This window comes from Mangifera indica, chromosome 5 (assembly GCF_011075055.1).
Source record: "Mangifera indica cultivar Alphonso chromosome 5, CATAS_Mindica_2.1, whole genome shotgun sequence".
NCBI classification, from domain to species: domain Eukaryota; kingdom Viridiplantae; phylum Streptophyta; class Magnoliopsida; order Sapindales; family Anacardiaceae; genus Mangifera; species Mangifera indica.
In genome coordinates, this window is record NC_058141.1 from 19,206,654 (window position 1) to 19,227,252 (window position 20,599).

Consider the following 20,599-nt stretch of genomic DNA (forward strand, 5'->3'; position numbering starts at 1 on the left):
TTGGCCGATAAATTGTGTAACTCATTGAATTGACCAACAACAAATTTAAGTTTGAATTTGATCCATACAAGTTATACACAGCAATTTGACTCGTTTAAACTTGTCTTTGTCACGAAATGTAGCGTCTTTTGCATGCAGCACGTCCTTGATCAAGGCATAGCCTAAATTATTCAAAACCTCCTAATATTTGATTGCAAAAATAAATGGAATAAAATTTAATTACTAGATTGGATTGCAAAGAATCTTGAAACTGCAAGGACGGCAATAATGGATGATGCTGATTAATTATGTTATTTAGGGACATTATAAAAATAATTATTTATTATTATTATAATTACAGTACTAATATCTAATGCACAGTCAACAAAAATATTGTAAAGATTAAAATCATAATATATTATTTGGGGTCTTAATTGAAATTTTTTCCCATTGTCATCTTCGTCTTGTGCACATTTGTCAGAAGCCATTTTTGTTATCCCAGTTGCACAAGCGTCTAGCTAACTTGTGTGGTGCGACCCCTTTATTATTTGTCTGTAATTCTCTTTGGGCCCCAAGAAGAAAAACCAGTAAAGGGGAAAATCGTGTCTTCCTTCACCAGGCAAACGACGATAGATGGACTTGATGAGACTGTTAACAGTGATCTATTAATCTTTTCAAATTTTTTTTTTTGGGTTGTCGAAGAAGGTTTGGTCTTTTCATTTAGCGGCAGTTTGTTCTGTTTTTATTTTGATAGGATGATGAGTGATTACAAGGTAGAGATGATCAATGATGGCATGCAAGAGTTCTATGTACATTTTCATCCCTTGCAATTGTGCCAATAAAATGTAGCTGTTTTGCCCAGAATTCTGTGAGCAACATGCCCAGCTAGAAGATACAGGAGCCGCCCTAGAAGGAAAGTCAAGCGATGGAGGGGAGTAAAGATGAATATAGTTCAAGCGATGAGGCCCTGGCCGGCCAAGATGACCCGTACTTGTTCATAATGTCCGTAAGGATTGTTTTGTGGCTTTTATTTGCGTATTTGTTAAGAGAGTGCAAAGACACTTGTAATGCGGTCCTGCTCTGAGGCAAAATCATAACATTATTAAGATCAGTTACTCTATGAAAAGCATTTAAAGCAGACCCCACGCCTACAATCAAGAGACAGATTTGCCTGCCCCTTTTCTTCCACGAGTAACATTGATGCCCAAACTACAGAATTCCTGAGAATTAAAGTACACATATACAAAGATTTGTGGGTACCGAGAGGCAGTAATGAAAAGCTACTATTTCCAATAATGGAAGAGGCGGTATACAATGGAGAACCATAGATCTACACTATATTAACAGTAAGGACTAACTGAACTTGTTGAGGCCAGCAGAGACCGATCATACACTGCACTTTCAACTCAAAAACAATTACAATGATACGCTACACTCAAGTGAAATCATAATTGGCTTGGCCTCCTTTTACCAGCATCTGTCCTCAATCTCTTAACAGGATTAGCCCAACCAACACTGCCACCACTAACATTTGGCGGTTGACTAGCCTGATTGGCCCATCCTTGTTGGGTAGATTGTTGAGTCTGTCGTACATTATCCTTGGGGATTGAACCCGGACTTTTCATGTTACGACCCAAGGTTGGAGGTGAGACATGGCCAGCCGAACCAATCCTTTGCTTCACCATCGACTTTTCCCTGTCTTTCCTTTTCTTCTTGCAGATAACCAGCTCCCCGGGATGTGGAGAATCATCCTGCTGGAATTGCTCCCGACTAATGCCAATGCCACTTCCAAACCTTGAATCCTTCTGAGGCAGGTGCACTCTAATCCTTGTGCTGTCTAGTGGCTTCTGGGTAAGGGCAGGGGCAGGGCCAGCACCAGGTTCCATCTCATTTATGATCTTGTGTCTCTTGGTTTGGCCAGCAGCTGCCTGTCTTTGGGCTGGAGCAGGGATAGAGGTAGATGCAGGACTAGAGAAATTGAGTGCATTTCTAGCTTCTTGGAAATCTGTATCCGGAAATGCAATCTTCAATATATCAAAAAACAGATCATGCACTTTCCTTGCTTCAGATCTAACCTGCACGACATAATCATATGTTTAGATGCAGTAAGGCTGAAAATAAGTTAGCTGGAGGAAGCAATGGAGAGCTCAAGAATTTATAGAGGATCAATGCCACATCTGTGAAATCAAAAGAGAAATAATTCGTAAATTTTACAGGAAACAAGGACAAGCAAACAGTGGCATGACTTAGAAGCAACTTTATTGAGTAAAATGAAAATTGGTGATGGAATTTAAACTGCCAAGGATATTGAGGTGTGATTCTAATTTTTACTTTGATGCTCCAGCCACCAGCTGATTGCCAAGATAGATATGCAGCAAACTGTAGTATAATTCCAACCTTTTTCTTTGGTTTTGTCCAATAGCCTATCATATGCACTGATACAAGCATAAGCAAGAGGGAAAACACACAAAAAAAAAGTTTCGAAGTGGTTTGCTATTGTGGGCCAAGAGGTTGATAGGACAATCAAAATTATAGTGGCAGCTTGAAGGAACTTATCCATTCTTCCATTAACATACTCGTTAGACAATCAAGAAGACAAAGTAGATATGAATATGTAAACCAACGTGGAATAATTAAGATGTTCAAGATCTGGAACCATAATCAAAATTATAGTGGCAGCTTGAAGGAACTTATCCATTCTTCCATTAACATACTCGTTAGACAATCAAGAAGACAAAGTAGATATGAATATGTAAACCAACGTGGAATAATTAAGATGTTCAAGACCTGGAACCATACCTCATGTGAGAAGCCATAAATTGCCATTGCACCCTTTAACATAAGCTGCACATCAGACACCAGCTCCATCACCCCATTATACTCTAGTCTGTCAACCTGCTGATCAATCTTCCGTAAATCCAAAAGATTATTTCCACCTCCACTCATGTAACCAGAATTTTCAATCCTTCTCCATAAATCAGTTAGCAGAGGTACAATTTGATGTCCTTCCTTGTCAATTCTCCTTTTCAGCTTACAAATTACATTTTTGCACTGCAGAGATGAGTTTTCAGGTCATTTCGAAAAATGAACGGCATGATTAGTAATAGGCAAGTATGGGAAAGAAGGGAGGGGGACGACAAAAAGTAGGAGTCAACAGATTAGACACAAAGGGATATATTTTTAATCCCTTTCCACTAACTTCGAATTATTGCATAGAAAAGACATAAGAGCCATCTGCATAAGTATGCTATATGCCACACAGCAATCAACAATATCTATCAAAGTATGTTACATGTCACACAGTATTCAACATATCAAGCAACAAATTCAACTGGGAACAGCTGAGTGAATTAAAAAGGCTAAGTACAGCTAAAAATTGCAAGGTATGAACAACAATAATTCAGGAAAAAAATTATCAACAATATAGAAATGGAAAAGCAAGTCTATCAGGAAAAAAAAAAAAAACACAAAGACATCAAGACACAGAAGAGCTACCACTTAATAAACCAGGAAATAGCAAAAACACAGTACATACCCTTCTTTGAATGACATCAGGCATCTTAGTGCCAAAATTTGAAGACTCACTCGCATTCATAACTTTACAATCCCAACTTTCTCTGGAATGATCAGCAGCATCATCTGCATTCAATCGGCCAGATTTCGGTGAAGCACAGAATTTTTGGGCATTTGCTATTTTCCTTGAAGATAGGTTCCGCCTACTTTTTGAAGATGGCTCACTTTGATCATGCTTGAAAGAACTGAGCTCACCATGTGTTTTTGTTTCAGTTTCGGTCCTCAACTGTGCTTGATATTTATGTTCCATCTGGAATGGCAAGAGAGATGAATCTCCACGTTGGAGAGAAGGTGCCTCATTCCAGGGCTTCTCTTCCTGCTTTTCAACAGTGTGACGAGGCCGAACTCGAATACTACGCTTTCGTTTTATCTTGGGTTGCAAGACCTGCTGCTCATCTTCACCTTCATCACGATCATGAGTCCAGCTTCCAGATTGCTGGTGGTCCATGTGAGAATCTGCAGATACTGCAATCTCTCCTTCCTCGAGTTCATCTGGCTGGCAATATTAATGGTAAAGAAATAAAAAGATAGGACAGATAAGCCAGCTAATCCAATAACAAAGCATCAACACAAGTATTAAGTATACCATCTTTTTTGAAAGAGAGCCTGGTCGAGCTTCTAATGCAGACAGAGACCCAAACTTCTGAGAAGAAACCGGAGATACAATCTGGGTCAATCTACGACTGTCAGAAGATGATCCAGAGGAACCAGCTTCCTCAAGTATATGGTTATTTCTTGTGTTCTCTGAAGGCTGGCGATACTCATACCCACCTTCGCACACTGGACCATCTTCTTCTGATTGGTCTCTATTGATTGGTGGCGCTCCAGCAGCACCACTGTCTTCATCATCTTCAAACTCTCCAATTTCTCCCTCTTCTTCATGCATAGAATATCCATTCCTCTCATCAGAACTTGCTTCAGAGTATTCTCCATTTTCATCATCCAGTTCCTTGTAGTTTGGATACTTTTTGCCCTTGGTCCCTCTTTTTCTCTCTGTTCCAATTTCACTAGGTTCCACACCAATATTGCTACCAAATAAAATATTCTTCGACGGTTTTTTTGATAAATTAGCAATTGCAGCATTCACTTCTTTTGTACTGATTCGAAGCCACTTTGGTACCTGGTCATGCCTAGTCATCTCCTCTATCCAATCCAGCTCTTCATCCATTTGATCAAATAGTTCCACTTCATCTTCATTCCTTGCAATCATTCGATTTACCTCCTGCAGTGATGGAACATCATGAACAGTTTCTTGATACCTCTCCTCATCATGCAATAATGTCTCCAAAGTCATGCGTCTCTCTTCATGGGTTGTTCTCTGGTCAAAACGCCCAGCATTGATGACTTCATCAGCCATGTCAATCTTATACTGCTGGATGTTTTTCCTTATGAGGCTTTCAATAGATCCCATATATCGATCCTTACCTGCAAAGTCATCTTCTAGATCAACCATACCTCCGCTTCTGAATTCATCTTCTTTCTGATGACTGGAAATTTTGTCAACAACTGCTTCCATATATATGACCTTAACTTCTCTTGTCTGTCCAATGCGGTGGGCTCTAGCAACTGCTTGTTCCTCGTTTTTAGGGTTTGGATCAGGATCATATATGATGACAGTGTCAGCAGATTGAAGATTAAGACCTCGCCCAGCAGCACGAATACTCAGTAAGAATATAAAGCAGTCAGAATTTTGGCTGTTAAAATCAACAATAGCTGATTCACGGTCTTCTAAACTAGTAGTTCCATCAATTCGTCTGTACAAAAGTTGCCTCCACTGCAAATATTCTTCCAGGATATCAAGGAGTTTTGTCATGGTACTAAAGAGCAGTACTCGATGCCCTGTTCTTTGAAGTTTTATAAGGATCCTATCAAGGACCCATAGCTTCCCACATGATTTCACAAGAAAATCTTTTGAGAGGTCATTAAAATATGGGTAATTAAGAAGAGGATGATTGCAAGTTTTCCGAAGCTCCATACATCTATTATTTAGAGTTTTATACACCCTAGCCTGGTATAGTGGATTTTTTTGAACCCTGAGCTTCTCATCTTCAGGATCAACTCGAAGAGTACCAGTTGATTTAATCCAATCATAAATAGCACCCTGAATAGCTGACATTTTACATCTTAATACTATGGAGACCTGCGGTCCAGCAATAGTTTCAGGAATCAGAAAGATAAAAGGAAATGACTAACTGCAACAGCTATAATAGAATACCTTGGGTGGAAGTGAACCTTCCACATCCTCAACACGGCGTCTAAGCATAAAAGGCTCCAAAATTTGATGAAGTCGATGGATGATAATGACCTTCTTCTCAGTCTCAAGCCAGTCATCCTCTGCATTGTGGGCAGGACCTTCCTTTTGAAATGGTTGTGAGAACCAATCATGAAATGCTTTCCGGTTATCAAAAACTTCAGGAAGAAGTAGATTTAAAAGTGACCAAAGTTCCTTCAAATCATTCTGCAAAATAAATTCACTCCATGCTCAATTAAACAAATGAAGTACATTAAAAGATATAATCAGTCAATTCCTTAAGTGTCAATCACAAATTAACATTCAGGAATTTAAAACAGTTCAAGCATAATTTTTCTTTTTCTTACAATTTTTAAAAAGTCACTTCAATACCATGTATATCTTCTCCATAATTATTGCTACAAATAATCACCAGAGTAGACAACTATGGAACCTTTTTGCATGTACATACTCAAAGAAAGCCCCTGTTAGGACTAATGTATACATAACACGCAGGAAAAAGCACTCTGAAGAAAGGAAATCAAAAGGCAACAGCACAAGGGGACAGGTGTCACTCCAGCAGGCTCCAAGTCCTTTAGAACCAACAAAGGACAACAGAGCTACAGACAACCTTTGCAGAAACGGTTAAAGGGATATAAAAGAGAAAGAGGGAGGAAAAAAGGGGGAAGGAAAAAAATCAGAGAATGGAGGGGAATTGAGGGAAGAGCAGACCTCTTGAAGGCTGCAGGCTGTTTTCTTATTATTAAGTTTGTTTTTTATTTCCGTAATTGGCGTTTCCAGAGAGTAGCTTAAGAATTATAAGTTTCTGTAATCGGAAAACACGGTTTATTTTTCATCCAGTAATTTCATTAGACTTTTATATCATCTTGCTAAACATACATAGTTCTTTATTACACATTGAGAATATTGGTTTTTCCTTTTAAGTTTATCTCAGCTATTTTCATTACATCTTCTTGTGGGATCCTGAGTTTCTGCGTTGAGGCAGCAGTGCCTGCTTCTTGTGATTCCTTAGCCTGTAATCCTATTGCTGTTGGCAACGATCCTTGGGAGTCCCTCCAGGTACCTAACAAACTTGGTATCAGAGCAAATGACTAGGATGGAGGCAAGGGTAGATGGATTGGAAGAAGAAGTGGCGTCCATGAAAGGAAGGTTGGAAGGGCTTGACAGAAGAGTAGAGAGCATGAGCGGTAATGTGGAGGAAATTAAAGGCAGAATGCAAGGGGTGGAAACAGTAATGGAGACAATGAAAGAATACTTGAGGGAAGTGAGGGAACGTTTGGTGGTGAAGGATAGTGGACCATCTGACAAAGGCAAAGCAACCATGGAGACGCCACCAACTCCTACGCATACATCACCAACGAGGGAAGTTACGCCTCCACCAACAATGGGGGCAGAAGAGCCAGAACAAACCGAAGGAGCCAGAGAGCAGAGGACTGAAGTGGGGGATAATACAGGAGGTGTTCGACGTGAACTGATTCATCGACGTCTGGAGCTACCGGTGTTTGTCGGAGACGACCCGGTAGGGTGGGTTTTTCGAGCGGAGCATTATTTCTCTGTCAATCAACTTTCAGAACAGGAGAAACTAATAGCAGCTGGCGTATGCATGGATGGCAAGGCGTTAAGGTGGCTCCAATGGAACGAAACCCGGCAACGGTTCGCTAACTGGACAGAACTAAAAAGGGAAATGCTACTAAGATTTCGTCCAGCACAAGAAGGGTCTCTATATGAGGACCTCATGGCGCTGCGACAAATGGGAACAGTGGAGGAGTATAGAAGTTGGTTTGAGGCCATTTCTGCACCAATAGAGGACGCCGCCGAGGAAGTCTTACTATCAGCCTTCATGAACGGACTGAAGAAAGAAATACGGGCAGAAGTAAAACTCTTTCGCCCGACGACGCTGAAGGAGGCGATGTTGAGAGCACAGGAGATTGAGGAGAAAAATCGGATTATTGACGCCCGACCCGGAACCTATACTACCCATTTAAACTACAGAACTCGGACTTCCAACCCAACTTGCTCTTACCTCACCAGCCCAAATCCAAGACCACCCCATACACCAACCCATGCCCAAACGAACGGCCCACCATCGCAGCCCAACATGCGAACCGATCGACCCATTTCAAGCTTCCAGACCGCCCCACAGACCGGATCAAACCGGCCCCTAAATAACACCAATTTCGCATCCAATTCCAAAATCTCTCCAGCAGCAGATATTAGGGCAGATTTGTCTATCAAGGGAACACCCAGCTCCGTTGCGTCAGCTAATCAATCGCCACAGGAACGCCGATATCGGAGACTCTCCGACGAAGAGTTCCGATCAAGGTTGGAGAAGAGACAGTGTTTTCGATGTGATGAAAAGTTCTTCCCAGGGCACCGATGCAAACTTAGACAACTCCGAATCATGGTGGCGTCTGAAGAAGAAGAGGACATAGAGGCAGAAAACTTGATAGAAGAGGAGGAGACGACTCTAGAAGAAAAGGAGCTGGAGCTGTCTTTGAACAGTAGCTCGGTAGTCGGAATATGTAGTCCGAAAACAATCAAATTTTTAGGGAGGATCCAAGGAAGGAAGGTTGTGATTCTCCTTGATAGTGGGGCAACCCACAACTTTATTTCTCAGAAATTGGTTATGGAACTACCATTAGAGGTGTCACCCGTGAAGTTTACAGTCACTTTGGGAGATGAACGAAGGGTCCAAGGATTAGGGAGATGCGACGGAGTTGAGATCGAATGTCAGGAGATTAAAATAATTCAGAGTTTTTTCCCTTTTGAGCTGGGAAGCGTAGATGTAATCTTAGGAATGGATTGGCTCTGTAGATTGGGGGAGGTGAAAATTAATTGGAAATCCCAGACAATGAAATTCGAATGGGGAGGACGGCGTGTGGAGCTGAAGGGAGATGTCTCTTTATGCAGAGTTGAATCCTCCCTGAAGGCTATAGTAAACTCAATGAGGGAAGGTGGAGAAGCATATTGGGTGGAGTTCAGGGGATTGACGCAGAAGGGAGAATTTAATCCACAGCATTTAGAACCATGCCTGAAGGAGCTGATAGAGGGGTACCAACATCTCTTTCGTGAACCCACTAACCTGCCTCCGAGAAGAACTCAAGATCATGCTATTAGACTTTTGCCCAATGCTCTGCCCCCAAATATCCGACCTTACAGGTACCCACATTTTCAGAAAAATGAGATAGAAAGAATTGTTCAAGAGATGCTTACAGCAGGGGTAATTAGGCCAAGTGTGAGCCCGTTTTCTAGTCCCGTATTATTAGTAAAGAAGAAAGATGGGGGATGGAGATTTTGTGTCGACTATCGCGCTCTCAACAAGGTTACTATTCCAGACAAATTTCCGATTCCTGCCATTGATGAATTGTTCGACGAATTGGCTAGAGCAGTAATTTTTAGTAAGCTAGATCTGAAATCAGGCTACCACCAGATTCGGGTTAGAGACGAGGATATTGAGAAAACGGCCTTTCGTACACACGATGGGCATTACGAATTTCTCGTGATGCCATTTGGTCTCTCAAATGCACCTGCAACTTTCCAGGGGGTAATGAATGAGATTTTTAGACCGTATTTAAGACGGTTTGTTCTTGTTTTTTTTGACGATATTCTGATTTATAGCAAAGATTTTGGGGAACATACAAGGCATCTTCGGATAGTGCTGGAGTTGATGAAGGACCATCAATTGGTTTTAAATTTCAAAAAGTGTTCTTTTGGGCAGAGGAAAATAAGCTACTTGGGCCACATAGTTTCGGCAGAAGGGGTGGAAGCAGATCCGCTTAAAATTCAAGCAATGAGAAATTGGCCTATTCCGAAAGACTTACGAGAGCTGAGAGGATTCCTGGGTTTAACAGGATATTATCGAAGGTTCGTTCAAGGGTATGGAAAAATCGCAGAACCACTCACGAGATTGTTAAAAAAAGATTCTTTTGTTTGGAGTGACGAAGCCACCCAGGCATTTGAAAGATTAAAGCAGGTGATGTCGTCAGCTCCTGTATTAGCCTTGCCAGATTTTTCGAAAGAATTTGTTATAGAAACAGATGCATCAGGGGTGGGATTGGGTGCTGTTCTTATGCAAGATAAGAGGCCGGTAGCTTATATCAGTAAGGCGCTTTCGATTCAGAACAGAAACAAATCCGTATACGAGAGGGAGCTAATGGCGATTGTGATGGCATTCCAGAAATGGCGTCACTACTTGTTAGGAAGGCATTTCAAGGTAAAGACAGACCAACGGAGTCTTCGGTTTCTGACTGATCAACGAGTTATCGGAGCTGACCAGCAGAAATGGGTAATGAAAATGCTTGGGTATAACTTTGAAATTTTGTACAAACCAGGAATTGAAAATAAAGCAGCAGACGCCCTCTCTCGGAAATCAGAGACGGATGGGGAAATTTGGGCAGTCTCCACAACACAAATAATGGGCTTGGAAGAGGTTGAACGGGAAATTTCAGAGGATGAGAAACTTAGGGGAATAATACAGGATCTGCTGACGAATCCCAACTCCCATGAAGGCTACAAGTTACAGAAGGGAAGATTACTTTATCAAGGAAGGTTGGTCCTTTCAAAAACTTCTTCCTTCATTCCTGTTTTTCTAACAGAATTCCATGCATCTCCGTACGGTGGACATTCTGGATTTTTTCGCACCTATAAACGAATTTCCAGTGTGCTTTATTGGGAAGGGATGAAAGCTACTGTGAAGAGATTTGTATCAGAATGTGAAACTTGTCAGCGGATGAAATTCGAAGCAGCATCTCCGGCGGGACTGCTGCAACCACTGCCCATCCCCACCAAAGTCTGGGATGATATTTCTATTGACTTCATCACAGGCCTTCCAAAAACGCCACATGCAGACACCATTTTAGTGACAGTTGACAGGATGACGAAATATGCACATTTCTTGGCACTAAAACACCCTTTCACAGCTGCGGAAGTTGCCAGGAAATTCATACAAGAAATAGTGAAGTTGCATGGTTTTCCTCGATCAATTGTTTCTGATCGCGATCGACTTTTTATGAGCCAATTCTGGGCTGAAATTTTTAAAGCTGCAGGTACCACACTCAAGTTTAGTTCGGCGTACCACCCTCAAACCGACGGGCAGACGGAAGTAGTAAATCGAAGCCTAGAAACCTACTTGCGGTGCTTCTGCTTTCGTCAACCTAAGCGATGGCTAAAATGGCTCCCATGGGCGGAGTATTGGTTCAATACATCTTACAACGCATCCGCCGGCATGACACCCTTTAGGGCATTGTATGGCAGAGAACCACCGGCATTACTAAGATGGGTCGAAGAGGTATCGAAGATAGAAGAAGTCAACAAGATGATTGAAGAAAGGAATGCGGTGCTCGACGAACTCAAAGACAACTTGAGGAAAGCTCAGGAAAGAATGAAAAAACATGCTGACAAAGGCAGAAGAGATATCCAATATTCAGTGGGTGATTATGTGTTCCTAAAAATCCAACCATATCGTTTCAGATCATTAGCGAGCCGAGCAAATGAAAAACTCAGTCCTAGATATTATGGTCCTTTCGAGATACTACAGAGGATTGGATCAGTAGCTTACCGTTTGAAATTACCTCCTACCGCAAAAATTCATTCAGTATTCCATGTTTCACAATTGAAGAAAAGAGTTGGTCCAACAGTAACCTGCCAACCTCTCCCTGAATGCTTGACCGACGATGGAGAACTACAAGTGCAGCCATCAGCAATATTACAACATCGGTACTCTCAGCATGGGGAACTGGAAATTCTAGTGAAATGGGAAGGCCTCCCTGACTGTGAGAATACCTGGGAATTATTCACAACCTTCAGCAACCTCTTTCCACAGTTTGACCTTGAGGACAAGGTACCTTTCGATGGGAGGGGAAATGTTAGGACTAATGTATACATAACACGCAGGAAAAAGCACTCTGAAGAAAGGAAATCAAAAGGCAACAGCACAAGGGGACAGGTGTCACTCCAGCAGGCTCCAAGTCCTTTAGAACCAACAAAGGACAACAGAGCTACAGACAACCTTTGCAGAAACGGTTAAAGGGATATAAAAGAGAAAGAGGGAGGAAAAAAGGGGGAAGGAAAAAAATCAGAGAATGGAGGGGAATTGAGGGAAGAGCAGACCTCTTGAAGGCTGCAGGCTGTTTTCTTATTATTAAGTTTGTTTTTTATTTCCGTAATTGGCGTTTCCAGAGAGTAGCTTAAGAATTATAAGTTTCTGTAATCGGAAAACACGGTTTATTTTTCATCCAGTAATTTCATTAGACTTTTATATCATCTTGCTAAACATACATAGTTCTTTATTACACATTGAGAATATTGGTTTTTCCTTTTAAGTTTATCTCAGCTATTTTCATTACATCTTCTTGTGGGATCCTGAGTTTCTGCGTTGAGGCAGCAGTGCCTGCTTCTTGTGATTCCTTAGCCTGTAATCCTATTGCTGTTGGCAACGATCCTTGGGAGTCCCTCCAGGTACCTAACAGCCCCTATTGTTGGATATCATGTCACTTCACAGTACACAGCAGATAATTGAAAATGAAGCCACAAGAAAGCCTTTTTTGAAATCTGGAGGTGCAATACTAGCAAAATTCATAACTATGGAAGTATGACTGCACATACATTACAAGAGCATATCTTTCTGCTTACATACCTGTAAAGGTGTCCCTGTAAGAAGTAAGCGCCTCTGGCAGCGGTATCTATCAAGATCACGGGCCAAAACTGATTCTCTGTCTTTCATTCGCTGTGCTTCATCAATTATAATATACTTCCAATCAATTTTAGAAAGTTTTGAGCGATCATACATGATGAACTCATAAGTTGTCACAAGTACATTAAATTTCAGGGCACAGACCTCCTACAAAAAAGTAGCACAACATATACGTCAAGAACTAAACAGTATCATCAACATCCATATTTATGCAAATAGATTTTACTTACCTGAGAAAATAATTTTGACCGTTGATCCTTTGCACCAACATAGTAAATGCATGACACTGATGGTAGCCAAGTATGAAGCTCACTCTGCCACATGAACATGGTTAGACACTTTGGAAAAAGAACCAGAAATGGCCATAAACCATAATACAACTTAAAAAAACCAACCTTCCAATTTACCAATACAGCATTAGGTACAATTATAAGATGTGGACCATAGTTCCCTTTAAATTCCATCAAATAAGCAATCAATGACATGACCTGAACAGAAAATAAAAAATCAGAAAAGGCAATTGTATCAAGACATTATGTTGCAGTACTGATTAAATTACTCTTGTTATATTGAACGGGGAGTATTTCTAACGTTATTCAAGTACTCTATCAGACTAAAACTAACAACATCCTGAAAGATTCTAACATATAGGAACAAACAGAGCAAGACACATGAAACTGCCATGTTGCTCAGTATTACAAATATAAGATTTTCTGCTATCTCCTCTATTAAGAAAGAACTTCTACCACCGATCCTAAGAAAAAATCACCTGCACAGTCTTTCCAAGACCCATCTCATCTGCCAATATTCCATTCAATTTGTTGTTATACAAAGAAAGCATCCACTGCAACCCAACCTGCCAATGAAAACATAAAAAAAGCTTAAAATAATAATACAGAACAAAAGATAATTGAAAAGAGGGCATATACAGAAAGAATTAAAATGTTAAACGGCAAACTACAAGCTGATAATCTCGTAAAGTTCCAGCTCGTAACATTGAGGGTTGCCTAACAACCCTTTCATTCACAGCATGTGCAAGATTATAATACCTGGTGAAAACCATCAAGATAAACATAAGGAATGACAAAATAAGAAAACAACAGTGCATAGTACAAGTAATAAAGATAAAGCTGAATTCAGAGTTAAAAAGAAAAATCAATCTTTTAATATAATAAACAATATGAAAACATGAACAACATAAAACTAAAATTGTTATTGCATATAATAGGCATATTCTAAATCCATGACTAGCACAAACTTCCATCTCATGGAGTTGACAATTCTTCTAGCAATGTTTGTTAATTCCATTCTGAATGTTTCATAAATATAAAATGTTTTTGAAGCAAACAATTCAAAAGAGGGCTTACTTATTAACAGATGAACTATCCCTTGGTGCATTCATTTCCAGAAATCGATTTCTGATCATCACTTCCTCACCAGCACAAACTGCTGCTGCCTTAATTTCTTCTTCTGAAAGACCCTTTTGTGTGCAAATAAAAGAGGAATGAGCTTGTGATATAACAAAAAATCAAATAAAGGGTTAAAAAATTCTGCAAACTCATGGCATGGGTGCTTAAAAATGAGAAGTGGAGAGGCTAAAACTTAACAACTAAATGGGTGTGGAAAAGACAGAAAGAGAAAGAAATGTGTATAAAGCATGCCTGCAATCTTGCAGCAGCCGCAGCAGTGTTTGATGCCTCTTCCACTTCCTGCTGATTCTTAGCGGCAGTTATTTTACTTCCCAGTTTGTAGAGATACTCTTCTGTCTGAGTCAAGAATGACGAGAGAACAGCATATCTCTCCGCAGCATCACCTGTGATACTAGTCTGCTGCTCCAGCAACATCTCCCTATATCTTTCAACATCATTATTCTTCAAGGCCTCCATCCTTTTGTTTCGGTCATCATCTTTTCTCTTAGAGAACTCCCTCAACATTCTCTCATGGTACTTTGCAACTCCACGGTTACGGGCAGTCCGCGCATCACGGATGGCCCAGTGAGCCTCAAGAAGTTTTTTACGCCACTGATAGATGGATTTTAATTGCTTCTCTCTCATGGCTTTCTGAGAGGTTTGTACTTGTCTCATCAGCTCAATGCGTTGACGCTCACACAGCCGAACAAATTTACGGTATGGCCTATCAGGCATTGCCATTATCTCCTGCTGCTGTTGGTCAACTTCATCCCTTAAGCGTGCCTGTAAGTCTAAGAGTCGAAGCTTTTTTTCTTCGATCTGTAATCGCAGAACAAGATCAGGCCTAATCCTTTTCCTCTCTAAGTTTACTGCAAGTATACCGCTGATCTTCTTTAAATTCTCTGATCTTTTCTTATGCAGGACTTCCACTCCTTCATCAAAAAGAATATCTTTGACATCGTAAGCCAATGTCAGATTATTATTACTGTTAACCATGGTAGTTGACCCAACTGAATCATGTTTCCTTGTGAAAAAGGGAAAATCAAATAGTGGACCATGATACTTTCTGGCAGAGCCAGCATCCTTTGGCTGGGGGGTCACAGTCACTTGTACAGGCTTCTTAATTTGCACTGCATCAGACACTGCTGCCTGTGGCGCAACAGATTTTCCTTTATCTGCAGTAAATTCACTTCTTACAGGAGCATTCTGAAGACCATGATCGACTTCCTGGTCCAACTTAATAGGGTTTTGTGGCTCTTCTTTCCCACCAGCTACAACTGGTGCAGGTTCCTCAACCACAGCAGGCATACCTTGCACACGAACTGCTGACATAGTTGCTATATCATCTCCTGCATTAGATTCCTCTTTCATGTATTTTTGTCCATTTATTGATGGATCATCCTGTCCATCCTTTCTATTTGACTCCAAATGTCTCAACTGATCATCTACCATCTTTCCAGATGATCTTTCCTGATTATTTATTGGAGCAGGAAGAAATTGTTGCTGCTGCTGCAACTCAAGGGGTGGTGGAACAATGGCTCGAAGAAGCTCTTGGGGAAGGGTACCTTCTCCTTTCTGTAAAACAAGCAGACAATATAAAATAATCAATTCAACGCATGCTAAGAAGCAAAAATTAGCACTTGTGCTTATATTACACACAAATAGGGCTGGACTCGAGCCGAGCCAGCTCGAGCTCGAGCTCGGCTCGGCTCGGCTCAAGCCCGAAACGAGCTGGGCTCTGCTCGGCTCGATCGAGCTCGAGCTGACTCGGTAGATTTTTTTTTTAAATTTTTTATACAAAACGACGTCGTTTTGATCCATATATATTAAAAACGATGTCATTTTGATATGAAAAACGAGCCGAGCCGAAAACGAGCTGTGCCGAGTTGAGCTCAAGTCAAGCTCAAGCCGAGCCCGAGCTCGGCTCGGCTCGGCTCGGCTCGAATCTAGCCCTACACACAAACACAAGCACGCAGATTAGATAGAGAAAAAGAGAATTCTGCACACCTTCAGCCGCCTAAATACCAGAATTTGAGCCTTAAGAACATGAAGTTGATGTTTCGTGAACCCAAACCGCTGCTGTGGTGTCTGGGGAGCCAGCCCACTCTGTGCTGAGACATTAACTGAATCTCCATCACTGGAAGGAATTGCAGATTGAGGAGAAAACTGATTTAACTGCCGGAGGTACTGCATTTGAGAAGCTTCAGGGCCACCTGAACTCTTAACAGGCAGAGGCTGATCCACACCCTGGCTCATGTTTGTAGTTGAATGTGGAGAATGCATGGGAGGCATTCCATTCCCACTGGCAATCGGCTGTCTGGAAGGCACTTGGGTTTCTCTGCTATGAACAGCAAACTGTTGCAGTGCATGACTGTTAGCAGGACTAGAATTAGAAGTTGAACCAAGAGGGCTTGGCAAAACTGTCTGCCTTGCCTTTGCAGATGCAGATTGTCCAGATACATCACTCATTGAATTAGAATGGGGAGAACTCTCACTAGCGAGAGGTGAAGAAGTGAACTGTTGCTTTGAAACAGGGACAGGTGATGACGGTGAGCCCATATTGCTTTCATTTGCTTTGTGTTGAGCAGCCATCCTAGACTGCATTAGAGGAATGAGCTGCGCCATCAAGTTGGCATTTACAGGTTGTGACAGATCAATATTGTGCTCACGTGCCCATGCCTGCAACTGAGCAGCCATCGCATACTGGTTGCTAGCTACATTTTGGATATTTTGCTGAGTCTGTGCTGCCTGTATAGGCCTTATCATATTGGAAGGCATTAATTGCCCACCAATACTGTTCTGACTTTGAGGTTTTGGCTCATTCCTATGGTCAGATGCTGGTCGCTGTCCTTGGTCCATCTGCTTTTCACCACGGCCAAACTGTTCTGATAAATTTTTGGAGGATGATGCCTGAGCCTGATTGGCTGACTGCATGGAAATCAGTTCCTGCATTTTCAAATTTCCCATCCGCGTATCTTGATCCTTCCCGGATTGAGGACCCAACATACCCATTTTAGCTTGCTGCTGAGATTGCATAACTGAAGCAGACTTTTGATGGGCTTGGAAAGCATACTGGAGATAAGCCTGATGAACAGGATTTAGTACCTGTTGCTCAATACCTTGACTTCTATTTTGGCCCTCCTGGGATGAGCCATGCTGTTGGGCATAGTCAAAAAGTTTCCTAGACTGTTGAGACAGTTGCATGGACACTGGAGATGAAGCAAAGTTCCCCCCTCCCCCTCCCATTACTCCTGGGAGACCACCAACTTGATATGCTAAAATGGCATCACTTCCTTCTGATTTTCGAAGTAATTGTTGTTGGAATGACTGCAAAAATAGATAGAAAAATGGAACACAAAACACATTTCATATTAGAGCCAGAGATACATTAATGATTGAGTAAAAATATTCAACAACCATAAAATATATAGCGATGCCATGCATACACACTTTTGGTATACAATTTGAATATACAAATGATATGTCATCATTTGATTAGTTGCTACTTTATCTTTGATTCAAAATTCTCCAATCACATAATAACATATCATTTGTGTATCTAATTGTACACACACAGACATTCATACATACAAATGTATATGTATATGTATATGTATATCAACAGCCACAGAATGGAAATGGGGAATGAGAACTGCAATTTGGAAAGATATCAACAAGAAAGAAAAAAAACAATATAGAAAAATGTTACTAGTTTGAAGACAATATAACTATCAAATTCAGATATAAAGACATCACACCATATACATTCAATATTTCAGTGGGCTAAAAAATCATAAAAACATTCCATGAGAAGTACAGAAAAGATTTTCATGGATATCTGAATTTACATAATGATGAGAACCCAAGAAATAAATAGTAAGAAAAAAAAAGCCCAAAACAACAAGTAAATGACATGCAGATACAGATCCAGTTTTAAAAAAAGGAATGCAACTGAAAAAATACATATATAAGGTATAACAAAATGCACGAATTATTCTTGCTATAACATGCAGAACTGAAATTTATACAATCACCATTATTTTACAATCATCATATTCAATCCCGAGATTTAACTCACTGTGCTAAGTTTCAACCCTAAACTAACATTTAGATTATTCCATGTGTGAATCCATAAACCATTGAAAACCAGTTTAGCCAGTAGTCTTCGTTCCCACCAATCCCTTCATGTATTCTACGACAATTCATAGAAATATACAAAAGAAAAAATCCACTGAACACAAATAACATCAAATACAACTCGAAATTCAGTTGGTTGTAACTATGCTCCATCTGAGTGCTATTAATCATAGCAAAAGCTCGACATTGGTTCAGCAGCTTGAAAGTTCAATGCTACACAGTTCACTGTTGACCTCCCAAAAAAACCAAACATTTAATAATCCAAAATCAACTGATATAAAACATGTTCTACACTAATCACATACCAGGGATCATTAATTACAAAAATTAACTCCAGACCATTTTCCAAAACCCTTTCAATTGTGTAACAAAACCCAACCCATTTGCATAAACACTCTCAATTACAAAACCCAAGTGCTAATTTGGCCAAAGTCCATACCTGCCTCTGCTGCTGTTGTTGCTGTTGCACCGAATCAAAACCCAGGTGAGGAGTCGAAACAGCAGAGGATGACGAAGAAGGCGACGCGGCAGATGATGTCGATGCCGCCCGGCCCGCCGGGTTCCGTCTGGACCCACCGCCTCCTCCAACCACACCGGATTGCATTCGAATTTATAATTTTCAACCTAATTTGCAAGAATAGTAAAATAAAAACAAAAAACCCACCAAAAATTCCAGCAAAGAATCCCTCCAACTTTTAAAATAAAGAAGCACTATTTTTTACCCTCCGATCCCAACGTTCAAAAAATAAAAACGACCCCACTTTTGTTTTACCCCATTTTCTCAAAAATTGCGATATTTTCGGGTGGATCCTTGTAAGGTTGTAAATTTCAAGGAAGACGAGAGTGAACCGACCTTGGAGGAACCCGTGATTGGACTCACTACTACTTTCTCTATTGTGGGTTTCACGCGATTCTCAAACAATTTTTTTTCCGTCAAACCCTAAGATTTTCTTTACTAAATATTCATTTTTTTCCCTGGTTTTTTGACGTTAATTTTCTTCTCAGGTTGGTTACAAGAACTCTTTGCACCAACTTGTGGGACCTACTCATTCTTCTTATAATTACGGGAGAGTCCCCACTTTCCCAGCAAGTAATCTGTAACCAGCTTGTTATTCCAAAGGCCAAAGCACTGTTTCCCACCCAAATTATAGCCTAATTTAAAATTATATTTATAATAACTTAAAATTTATAATACTTATTTATAAAATAATTTTTATTAGAAATAAAAATAAAAATTTTATTTTATCATTAAACTTTAAAATCTTAAATTTATATCATTTTCCTTTTTTAATTTAAAAAGTTAACAATTTCTTTTTTAAGGTAAAACTTTGAAGAACTACATTTTTCTTTTAAAGTTTTTCTTTTTTCCTTCTTCAGCAACAAAGTTCCTCTCCGATTAACTTTATCTTTCCACCAATCTTCTCCGGTCAAAGAGCAATTGCACTTATTCGACGAATCGATTCCCACCCATTTATCTTCACTCTCTCTTGTTCCATTGTCGTCAATCGAATCGAATCATCTTCATTGTCTCTCATTTGACGAATTGTCCACCTTTGCTCTTTCACTACAATCGCACAAACTTCAACGATGAATCAATTTGATTGACGACAAAGGAACGAGAGAGAGTGAAAACGAATAAGTGGGAATCGATTCGTCAAACGAGTGCGGTGGCTCTTCAGCCAAAGAAAGTGGGAAAAGGAAGTCAGTCGAAGGGGAACTTCATTGACAAAGAAGAAGGAAAAAGAAACTCTAGAGGGAAAATTTAACTTTTCAAAGTTTGATAACAAAGGAAATTGTTAGTTTTATAAATTAAAGAGAGAAAATTATATTAATTTTTAGAGTTTAATAGTAAAATAATGATTTTATCTATATTTTTAATATAAAATTTTAACAAAAATTAATTCATAAGTAAATATTCAAGTTTTTAAACTGATATAAATATATTTTTAAAATTGAATTATAATTTGAGTAGAAAATAGTCCTTTTGACCTATTCCAAAATAAAACACTGCACTTCATAAAATTGTCACCAAGGGCATCTTTATGTCATAATTAAAATTCTACATACATATAGTTTAGTTTAAATATTAAAATTTGGAATGAATAATATTGTTAATTCATGAATTTATAGATACATAAATAACAAAATTTACTGAATTTTAACCCCAAGATTTCATATCTCACGTGATATTATACATATATATCCAATCAAATCCCCGTAAATTATTTTATGTCAACAATAAATAAAAAAACAAAGAGGGGTATAATTGTATATCTCTTCATGTGTGGCCCCACCAGCAATTTTTCAAATGCTGAATTGATTTTTTAAATTTTAATTATAGATGATTTAATCAGTAACAGCATCGGCCAATATGGTATAATATAAATAAAAATGTATATTTATTATAAAATATATAAAAAAAATTATGTGATATTGTTTATTTTATCGATATATATCCTAATTCGTGATGTGGTAAATAAGGTTAAATATGAATTTAACTACATTTGAAAATCTTTAAGTTCGAGTTTGACTCAAATAAAAAATGATTTGATTCGAGTT

The 20,599-nt window shown here is 39.7% G+C and overlaps 1 protein-coding gene and 1 long non-coding RNA gene across 4 annotated transcripts; one reads left to right on the plus strand and one right to left on the minus strand.

Moving 5' to 3' along the window:
- The first annotated feature begins 443 nt into the window (after positions 1-443).
- LOC123216957 lies at positions 444-848 on the plus strand. Its single transcript, XR_006502377.1, has 2 exons — positions 444-636; positions 734-848. It is a non-coding gene; the product is annotated as an uncharacterized LOC123216957 (long non-coding RNA).
- A 280-nt stretch (positions 849-1,128) lies between these two features.
- Positions 1,129-19,055, minus strand: LOC123216956 (ATP-dependent helicase BRM-like). Of its 3 annotated transcripts, XM_044637656.1 has the most exons (15): positions 18,480-19,055; positions 15,911-17,230; positions 14,156-15,478; positions 13,862-13,974; positions 13,456-13,543; positions 13,264-13,350; positions 12,890-12,982; positions 12,725-12,808; positions 12,438-12,641; positions 5,768-6,010; positions 4,139-5,692; positions 3,748-4,048; positions 3,515-3,618; positions 2,779-3,030; positions 1,129-2,054 (listed from the first exon to the last, which is right to left on the minus strand). In XM_044637656.1, the coding sequence occupies exons 1-15, from the start codon at positions 18,642-18,644 to the stop codon at positions 1,425-1,427; spliced, it is 6,561 nt and encodes a 2,186-aa protein (XP_044493591.1). In that variant the 5' UTR covers positions 18,645-19,055; the 3' UTR covers positions 1,129-1,424. The 3 variants fall into 3 exon arrangements, with proteins under 3 accessions (XP_044493591.1, XP_044493590.1, XP_044493592.1); XM_044637655.1 differs by having other exon boundaries at positions 3,515-4,048; positions 18,480-19,054; XM_044637657.1 differs by having other exon boundaries at positions 3,515-4,048; positions 18,484-18,617.
- Between the last annotated feature and the right edge of the window lie 1,544 nt (positions 19,056-20,599).